Below are 10,459 nucleotides of genomic sequence, written 5' to 3'. Positions count from 1 at the left end.
AGCCATTCTGTCACTTACTGACGACTAAACAAACTTAAACAAAATTTGGAGGTTGACTTCATCTTTAAAAATCTGTAATATAGCAGGGGATAGAATGCTAACCCACGATAGAGCAGGGGTTCACTGTATAAAGATCTTTATTTCTTTCATCATACAAATAAAAACTACAAAAGAAAAGTAACAAAGTTGTATTTTAAACAGTAGTGGGTGTAGTAACTATTCATCTTTTAATGTTAAGTGCAATCGGTTAATGGGCCTCTAGAGGGCACAGCTGTTCCAGCTTAGTGATTTACGTCACCCCACCCAATACTCAGACTCATGACATTTATGCAGAGAAATTAACATGACTGCGTAAAGCCAAGTGGGGAAAAAACCTACACTTTACAGCTACAAATGCATGGACATTATGTTTTAAGGGTTGAACCTCACGCTTTCATGTCTAAAAAGGTTTGCGTGGCGCTTATGATCATCAAAGTTGGGCTTTGATGTTGTCTGCGTCTTGACTTTGGTTTCGTCTGAATGTCTCAGTGATTGCATTGCAGTGACTAATGGAAGAACACTGTCTGCTTTTGGATCTCAATTGTTATTCTTTCCATGGCCACCTCACAGGGAGTGAACGCCATCAGAGGTCTTTTTGTCTGACTTTGCTGCTGCATTCAACACTGCCGGGAAGAAGGAAATATCCCCTTTGGAGTGTTTCAAGTGTTTCAAGTCTGCTGCACAAAGCACACATAAAACAAAAAGATTTTTTTTTTCTACAACGTAATTCATTTTTGTTTACATTGTACATAACACACTGAAATGTTATGAAAAGATATAATCACACCAAAATACTATCTAGTACTGCTTTGTGAACAATAATGCAAATGCAAAGAAACATTGTTTACTGTAATTCTACAAATAGTGTTCAAGCGACGGGTGTTTATTTGAACAATTGCTGATAGGGAAGGCTGTGATTTGTATTTTTAGGTTATTATTACATAATAGTTCCATAACATTACAAGTATGTAAAGTTAAAATAGAGTTTTTAGAACAAAATCAAATAGTGATCCATGATCAAATCCTGTTGAAAAAGAATGTGATATGTTTTTCAATCATTTGATTGCAGCACATCTGAAAACGACTAGTAACAAGAAGTTGATAAATGCACAGAAGTTAACTTCTTGACCCAGTATCTTCAAAGATAGGCGAGTCCACTCTCAGAAGCGAATTCCCAGCAGAGATCCTCCCAATGTCTTCCCTCTCCTCTTGTACTTGTTTCGTACTTGTGTTGAGGCGATGTGTCGTTGTAGTGATGTTGACCTTCACACGTCCTTGCGTCCCATCAGATGTATCCACTTCTTTCAACACAATATCCTGGCATAGTTCTTGCAGCTGGCTTCTCTCATCCACTGTCTAATCACTCGATTGCAGTGGTTTTCCGTGTTTGTAGGTTACGTACAGTGTCCCCTCCATGTATTCATGGTAATTCGCTACTCATGCATTCACATTTTCATGGGGTTTTGTTTTGCTTTATTTCTGAAAAATTCACCTTTTTGCTATTCTTATTCTCTTTCTCAAAAGTTGCCACAGCCCCATCTTATAGAAAAGTAGTGCTTTTGTACTATCTTATGGCATCTATAGACATTAGACAGTAATAAAGACTTTCATGGGAGGGCTTTAATTACCCGCTGACTTTTGCTATTTGGGAAAAACTTGATCCATGTCCAGTCCACCGCAAATAGTGGGATTACTGTATACATCATTTAATCTTTCTTAAATGTTACAGGTTACTAGTATTAATATTTTTAACAGTACGTAATATTTAAACAGTATGTCGCTGTCCTGTGAAAAACGCTTCTGTCCATTTTTTTAAACAAATTTTTAAAATGTTTGCGTTAATGGGTTTTCAGTGTTACAGACCTCCCATTCACGTGAATTTTTTTTTTAAATGACAAAACTGGACATGCATGTTTTTCACAGGACAGCGACGAGAAGAGGAATGGCAAGAATCGAGGTAGACTTGAGGGTTGCTCCCCGAATAACAGCATTATCAAGTAGGGCTGCACCATATATAAAAAGAAATATCGATATCGCTGTATTGGCTCATGTAATATGTATATCGCAAAGGAAATGCAATAATTTTCTTACGGAATTGTATGCTTTTATCCGAACTTGAGCAGTCAGACGCAAACTTAAATGTGCATCGCCACCCAATAGTTGAACATTATCTAAGGTAAATACAATTAATTAGCTAAGAATAAATTTAGTTTGTTTGTTTTGCTGCATAACAAAAGTTTATTTCTTGCATTGGATAATAAAAATGTCTTTTTTTTGTAGGAATGTGAGATATTGCGATATCTATCGCTATATTCAACGACCATGTTTGCATATCGTATGTTTTTCCAATATCGTGCAGCCCTATCATCAAGCAATTTGGTTGGTGCTGCTGTTTAGGTTTGCAACAGTTGCAAACACAATTTTCGCTTTAATTTCTACATGAATAATTGAAAAACTACTACTATTTTTTATGATAATTGGAGCGTGCTACAGAACTTCTCCAAGTCAGAATTGAAACGAATTTCGAAATGCGACAGCATAATAATAAGCGTGGTTAGTGTGAGTAGGACCATCATGACAGAAAAAGGTCCTCAAGGGATTATCTGTAGAGCATTAGTAGTGCACCCCTACTTTTTGCATATTGTTTTCATTTATACTAAATCTGAAAGTTGTTGTACTGGGACTTTGGTAGTTCAGTGGTTCACATAGTACATCTTCTGAAATGTTATCTCGCACCCATGTTTGGGAGCCCCAGCAGTTGAAATAATAACAAGCCACAAATAACATCAACATATCTTTTATTTCAAAGTAGCTGGGACATTAGCTTGCCCTCTGTCAAGCCTCCCAGTTCTCCTTTCCATTTCCCCAGTGGAGCTGCTCCCACTAATTCCCACCGAAGTATCTCGTACACGAAACATGTTGCCCAACAAGCGCCGCACCTCCTTCCTCACGGAGGACAATAAGAGGAGTAAAAGAACAGGATCCAAGCAGGTATTAAGAGCCGAAAAGAGCAACGCCAATTCATTGGCTTTGTCGGCCACGCCCCTCCAGAAGCAGGAAGTGTCTGTAATTTGGGTTTTGATGTAGAACACTCTAATCACATGATACGGGACGAAACAGACAGTGAAGAGAAACAGGATGAAGAAGGATTTCCACGCGGTTCTTGAGTAGCGGTGAGCATTGGGCAGGTCGGGTTTATTCTGTGATGTCCTTAGAAGCTTGAGGGCGATTTTCATGTAGGACACCACTAGGGAGACGAACACCAGCCAGAAGACCACCAGCATGCAAATGTTGATGTACGCTTTCCACTTTGCATCATGGAGCTGTTTGTAGTGGAAACACCTAGACATCCCCAAAAAGGAGAACTTGTATAACTTGGCATAGCATAACCTGAAAGTGTTATTTTAAATTTTAATTTATTACCTGAAAGTGATTTTTGTTTTATTGTTTCGGTCTATACCCTGAATATAAAAATAGACTCTACATGTGTGTCTTAGGTGTTCAGTCTGGACAACGTCACATCCAAAAACTACAGTGGTTTAACCATTGTGCTGTTGTGTGTGCAATTTATGTATTTCCATCCAAGTGTACATTCCTGCACTACTAATGTGTTACATTAATATACTTGCAAATTCTCAACTATACAAGGGTTTCCACTTTCCAGTTTTGGATAATTCCCAGGACTACAATCACTTGGTGCAGTCAATTTGATAACACTGTTGTAACTATACCCTTAATTATGGAAGCTACACTTCCACCAAGAGGTACAGTTCACTGCAGCACGCTTCGGGAAAGATTTTCAATGGTGCACCTTTTCAAAAAATGACTGACTGGTATTTTCTTTTGACCAACCACCAGACTGCTCTTTGTTTAATTTAAGCTTGTTGGTACTCTGGTTTTCACACCAGCAAAAGGCTAATAAATGGAAAGATGCGGATTACTAATTTTGCTCGCGAAAGACCAACTGGCAGGAACGGACAGCTCATTTATTCGCAACAGAAAAGCCAAGAAATTGTGAGATCCAACTCAACTTATTTTGCTACCGAACAGCCAAGAAATGGTAAGGTCTGGATCGCTTATTTTTATAGTAAGAGGCCAAGAAATATTAAGGTGCAGATAGCTAGTTTTTCTAGCAAATGGCCGGGAAATGGTAAGATACAGATTACTTATTTTGATAGCAAAATGCCGAGAAGTGGTTTTGGTATTGATCACTTATTTTGACAGCAAAGGGCCAAGAAATGGTAAGGTACACAGCAATGATTTTAATATTTAAAGGCCAAGAGCTGTTAAGGTAAGGACCACTTATTTTGCTAACAAATGGCCAAGAAACAGTCATGCACGGCTGACTTATTTCGCTATAAAAGATTTTTTTAAAAAAGTAAGATATGGACTGCTTATTTAGCTACCAGTAATGGAAACACAGAAAATTGCCTAGCAACTATGCCAACCACCAATAACCTCACCAACCTGTTTTCCTGGGATGGAGTCTTTGGCATGAAGAAGGCTGAAGCCAAGCCAAAGGCCGTGATCCAGATAGCCGCACAGATGGCAGTGCTCCATCTGGTGGACTGCAGCCTGCTCTGTGCCCGAGTTCCCCGGTGGATCTTCAAGTAGCGATCCACGCTGATCAGCCCCAGCAGAGTGATGCTGATATACATGTTCATGTAGAAGAAGTTGCCCACCACGTTGCACAGCGTGGGCCCCAATGTCCACACGTTCCCTCGGCCATGGTAGAGAATCCTGAACGGCAGACAGACTACCAGGAGAAGATCAGCGAACGCCACATTGATGAGGAAAACTCGCACTGAGTTCGGTTTCGAGCGCACGTGGAACAAAGCCCACAGAGCCACCAGATTCCCAAACAGACCCAGAGCAAAGATGATGGAGTAAAGCACCGCAAGTGGGCACTGCAGTGCGTCGTGATCGACACAAGGCTGCTGAGGATCAGGTGTCATTGTCAAGTTCATGGCATTGACAAATGGGGAAATGGATGTCTGAAGGTCAGCTGTCATGATGTAGGAACAGTGGTGATCTTCCAGCCTGTCCAAGGAAACAACACAAATATTTTGATGTCTTTACAAATAAGTCATGCTACCATTATAGCAGCTGTGGCTAACTAATGTTTTTCGTAATGCTAATGCTAGCCTCATATTTTTAACGCTGCTATTTTGTTGAAGCTGGACAGCTTTCACTGTATTTTTTTATCACAGCTACGCACTTCCGTAATTGCATGCCATTATAAATTACAAATTCCCCTCTATTTAAATGGTAAATATGCTACAAACTTTCATCCCACAATACTTTATCCTAATTGCTTAATATGTAAGGGTTTACAGATTATTTAATTTTGAGAAAATGTGCCTATACCTGTGCATGCAGTGAAACGCTTCGTAATTTTCTTAGTTTGGCCCCGATATACAAAGATTTTAAACGGTCAAGATTTATAACTTCAAAAATATAGGCAGTGGTTCCACAAATAGGGGAGTTTTTTGGTGGGTGGCTGAGGATAGGTTTACACAGAAGGAAAAAAATGTGAATAAAAAAAACACAAATAGCGAACAACCAATGGGATGTGTTTCACTCGCATTAGTGATAAGTGGAAATCCAATTGTGTGCATCTACAGTACTTGTGATGCATTTCGTAAAGCAGAAGCTAACGCTTTGTTTTCATCCTAATACAAATGGTACAAAATGCCAAGAAACTGAATGCAATGAAAAACTTTAATATTCACAACAGCCCGCTTTTTGGTGGTTTGTTTCTGGATATATACTGTAACAGAATTCACTCACATTGTGCCTGTGGGCCAGAGAAAAATCCAGGTCCAGAATGCAAAAATCCAGCCACTTTTTGGCTTTAGCCACAGGTGCTTCAACTCAACCGGCAGGTAAACGAGCTCTGCAGTAGAAGCACTTGTGGCTAAAGCCAAACTGTCACCGGGTTTTTACTTTCTGGACCAAGATTTGACACCTCTGTCATGAGGCCACAAAGACAACATTACAGTAGACTGCGGTCCTGTTTGAAAAATATTTCACCAGTGATGGGACATTATGATTTCCTAGAACTGTTGTAGAAGTGATCATTTGCAAACATTTGCAGAGATGTCTACAAAGTGTTGCATATTGGTATTTATCTGTTTCCTATCTTGCTAAATCATTGTCGATGATTATTGTAAGACATCATTAATGTGATCAGTGTCTTCACATGCAGTAAGTGTATATCAGTTATTAATAACAAATACAGTAAAGGTAATTTGAGAAAATTTGTTGTTTCAGGAGTGTGTATCAAACCAGTAGCCCGTTGCGTTTACTGTATGAGTGTAGCTCATAGCTCTTAGTTTGTGACCCCTGCACTGTATGGATAAAACTATTTGGATGCATTCCATTCCACTATTTGGAGCCATTCACCCACAGGAAATGAAAATGTAGGAACGTTCACGGTCCGCACAGTAACGTAATGATAATTTAGTTTCCATCATGTTATGGTTGGGATATCCAACCGCACAACATTCTATCTATATCTAGGCATGATTTTCTGCAAGCTTTATATGCTAGTCACAAGCAAAAGCAGTACAGTACGGTGGGTTGTCTTCACCGACTAAGGCGCGTTACATCGTGGGTATAACCAGAAATGCCCGGATATTCGGAATTGTCCATAACAATAATGTCCAAAATGTCTTTGTAAGATGAGGAATTTGGATAGGGTTTCCCAAAATGGGCCACCAGTCATTTGTTTTTGTGTTTTGAGTAAAATGCATTCCATTATTTATCAGTGGTGAGCATCGTCAGTGCGTCACTAAGTTCTCGTCAGTATTTCCAGTGGGCCCAGTTCGTGCCCCCGTTGGCGACAGCCAATCGGTGTCGAGAATATAATTTCTACGTCACACCCAGGCGCCGCACAGGCAGACACGCATTCACAAAGAAATAGGCTTGGACAGTCATGCTCTCCTATTGGCGATTAGCGTGGGTCTTAAGCATAGGTGGCATCAAATTAAACTGCACTAATAAACTAACCACCAGAGGGTGCTGGAACTGCACAAATGGAAAACTACTTGGGAAAAACTACTTTTTTAAACAGATTTACTGCTATTAATATGGTGACATGACGACGATATAGCGTGGCAATTTTAATATCGCGATATCACGATATTGCAGATATTGTGACATCCCTATACAGCACGTTTTTATTTTTCTTTATTTGGCTGCTTGTCAGGAGTGCGGCACTTCTGTGTGACATGGTACCGGTAAGTCCGTTCTCAGCGCCATTTGGCTGACTCGGACCGACTAAGCAGGCCTGAAATACTGACGAGAACTCACAGACCGACCAAAGCACTGACGAATGCCCACCTCTGTTAGTTATCATTTGAAGGTTGCACCATTTTGGGGGGTTGGGGATGTTCAATATATTTTAGATACATGAAAGAATTTTTTGTCTGTGTTGTTTGTCATTAGTTTATGTTCCGAATAATCATCTGTCCATTTTCTGTTGCGCGTCAATAAAGTCACAGTGAGCTAAAGCCGATCCCAATTGCCTTTAGACAAGAGGTGGGGTACACCATGGACTGGTCGCCAGCCAATCACAACGTTTAATTATTATTTAGCCTCTAAGAAAAACATTTTTTTTTTTTAAATACTTTAAATAGGATGTACTCACCCAGTAATTTCAGTCCATGAACAATGGTCTTTCAGCTGCTCATCTGTGCTCATTACACTTCCTCTGTCAGAACTACTTACTACCACTTCCATTCTGTGAGAAAGACACGATTCTCATCAGGCTTCATGTACTCCATCTAGCAGCTTCAAACTAAAGTGGTTCCAGTGAAGAAAGAGAAAATCTTTTGTTCCCTCTTCATCCATTCCCAAGGCTGCCGCTCATGTCCGTGTTACCCTGCCCAAGTGCGCCGTCGAAAGTCAACAGAGAATTGCTGACATGTAAAATGTGGTGATGTCGTACAGAGAAAATGTTGGGCTGTAGTCAACTTTTCTTTTTTCTTGCCACTTGTAGTCCCAGTACACACCACGAGAGAGCGAGGGAGGGAGGAAGGGAGTAATGGATAGAGGGGAGGTGGGGCAGCTGGACTCAATTCACAAGTTCTGGTTACACACATGAGTGCAAGTGGTGGTAGCATGCATCATGCACTACTTCTACAGTACAATACGCTTTTTTCCACTTCTGCTTCTTATTATAAAACACCGCTTCAGTATGTGCTGAGTATAGAAATTCTGAAAAGAGAAAAAGGCTTCCTAAAATACAATACCTCTACAATAGTCCACTGGCCAAGACAAGCATTCTTTATTCCTGCTTTTTCTTTTATAAGAGACACTGCCACCCATTATCTATACCAATTGTTTCCCTTTGTACAGTATCATTAATACCGATACGTTTCTAAATTTGCTCGTGTCTTATTTCACTTTGGAATGGCTTTATAAGGAAAAAAAAGTAGCTGGAACAAAAGCTGAGCCACCTTTTGAGACTGTGAAACAAACCTTGTCGCTCAGCTCATTTGTTCTGTAGAGATCTGAGTACAAAAATTGTATAGACAAAGTTCTATATTTTATATCTATGGAGTCCGAGTGGTAATGTTGCTATAACCAACATGATATACAGTACAGTAATAAATTACGGCATTCCTGTCGATCTTGTAGGCTTCAAACATTATACAATACTGTAAATTTCCTGATAATTCAATTTCGCTTATAATTCACAATGCTATATTTCAAAAGAAGGCACATCTTTTTCACCTGATTTATCATCTTTAATTTTGTTAACAATTGACTGTATGTAATGGTTGCGCTGGGGACCTTTAATTAACTTATTCATTAATTCTTATTAGATCATTTTTAACGGTCACAGAAGTGTGAGAAGTCTACTACTTTGAATATTAAACATATAAAACACTTATTAATCTTCTTAATTTAAATGACAAAATCATAATTCACATGTAAATTAAAAATAAAATCTTATTATTGTACGGTGACTTTCTCTTGAACTGGATTCACATGGCAGGGTCCACCTGATTTTTTTTTTCTTGGACATACACCTCTATATCTGATTTGACTGTGTTTACAATCATGAATACATGAGACAATCCGCCGATGCCCAGATTGCATGAGAATAAATGTATTTATAACATGAAAGTAAACAATAATCTTGGAGACTAATTCATGCAAAACATTACCATTTAGATATACACATCTGAAATGACAAATGAGCTCAAATTACCTTTAATAATTATGATGATATTGATCTATAAATTGTCACTTGAGTACACATTCAGTGTAAATGCAGTTTTGACCATTCCACCTTCATGCGAGTTGTCAGTCAACCATATTTGTGTACTCAAGAAGTAAGAAGTTCAATGTTTGTTCCTCCCTGCAGTAAAAGCTTCCCTCTTTGCCGACTCTGTGCGTACACTGATGTTGATTTTCGAGCGTGTGATTAACGTTATTTATAGGAGGGTGTCACTCTTTAGTTAACCAGAACCGACCACAAAATCCTTTCTGTCTCTCTTCTCACTCAGCCTCACTGTGTGCTGCTGGCGTCCAAGGAGAATTCTGCTCCCGTTAAGTTAGGAGGCTTTGGAGTGGCAATCCAGCTGGGAGAGTCAGGGCTGGTGGCTGGAGGTACATGGGACACTTTTAATCTCTTTGTCTCAGACACTTGAGTTGTAACTAAGGAGGGTGATGTGGGAAATAATCCCATCCTGACTGTTTTAATAAGCAAAGCATTTTTTAACAATAGACAAGATGTAAGACCACCTTGTTGTATGTTCAGGTCGTGTCGGAACGCCCCACTTCATGGCACCCGAGGTAGTGAAGAGGGAGCCTTATGGAAAACCCGTGGACGTGTGGGGCTGCGGCGTCATTCTCTTCATCCTCCTATCAGGCTGTCTACCCTTCTATGGCACCAAAGAGCGTCTCTTTGAAGCCATCTGCAAGGGTAAATACAAGGTGAGGACATTACACAAGGGATTTCTGTTGTCTTTTAAGCCACGAAAGCCATCATAGGGTGTTTTCATACTTATACAGTGTTCCTACGCTATATCAGATTTCATTGTTTTCTCCGCTCCTATAATATAATAATAATAATAATAATATAGAGTTTTCAAACATCTGTTTTTACTGGTTTCCACAGTATACTAACTGTAATGCAAAGAGCCACAGTAGTCAATGCACTTTTCAGCTATTGAGTGAACGCCGGGGTAACATTAAAACACCTAAACACAATGAGCACTCTATTGCTAGAGCTTCTGTTGGCCACAGCTCTCGTCCAGACATTCACACATAGTTTCGCTGACATAACACGCTACCTGACCAATCTCCGCCTCCTAAAAGCACATATCTAAGACACGGATAATACAATATGGACAGTGTTTTCTATGCATTTTATGTTTGCAGTTTGTGTTCAAATATGTTTACTCGG

At 39.6% G+C, this 10,459-nt stretch overlaps 2 protein-coding genes across 18 annotated transcripts in view; one reads left to right on the top strand and one right to left on the bottom strand.

Moving 5' to 3' along the window:
- caska (calcium/calmodulin-dependent serine protein kinase a) overlaps window positions 1-10,459 on the top strand; it is a 135,257-nt gene that overhangs the window by 88,264 nt on the left and 36,534 nt on the right. For all 17 annotated transcript variants that reach the window (XM_086051244.1, XM_086051234.1, XM_086051229.1 and 14 more), the window contains exons 6-7: window positions 9,558-9,660; window positions 9,812-9,987. In XM_086051244.1, coding sequence (XP_085907370.1) covers window positions 9,558-9,660; window positions 9,812-9,987 — 279 coding nt within the window. The remainder of the gene's footprint in view (window positions 1-9,557; window positions 9,661-9,811; window positions 9,988-10,459) is intronic.
- gpr34b (G protein-coupled receptor 34b) lies at window positions 2,838-7,984 on the bottom strand. Its single transcript, XM_086051245.1, has 3 exons — window positions 7,691-7,984; window positions 4,507-5,079; window positions 2,838-3,381 (listed from the first exon to the last, which is right to left on the bottom strand). The coding sequence occupies exons 1-3, from the start codon at window positions 7,780-7,782 to the stop codon at window positions 2,838-2,840; spliced, it is 1,209 nt and encodes a 402-aa protein (XP_085907371.1). The 5' UTR covers window positions 7,783-7,984.

This window comes from Filicampus tigris, chromosome 14 (assembly GCF_054856515.1).
Source record: "Filicampus tigris isolate MCC_2025a chromosome 14, RoL_Ftig_1.0, whole genome shotgun sequence".
NCBI classification, from domain to species: Eukaryota; Metazoa; Chordata; class Actinopteri; order Syngnathiformes; family Syngnathidae; genus Filicampus; species Filicampus tigris.
Note: the sequence above shows the minus strand (reverse complement) of the source record. Positions and strands in the feature narration are given on the sequence as shown.

Coding starts and splice junctions, on each gene's coding strand:
- gpr34b (XM_086051245.1), bottom strand. CDS start 7,782: ATGGAAGTGGTAGTAAGTAGTTCTGACAGAGGAAGTGTAATGAGCACA. Junction 5,080..7,690: donor TCATGGACTGAAATTACTGG/GTGAGTACATCC, acceptor TTCCTTGGACAG/GCTGGAAGATCACCACTGTT. Junction 3,382..4,506: donor ACTCCATCCCAGGAAAACAG/GTTGGTGAGGTT, acceptor GGGGATGTCTAG/GTGTTTCCACTACAAACAGC.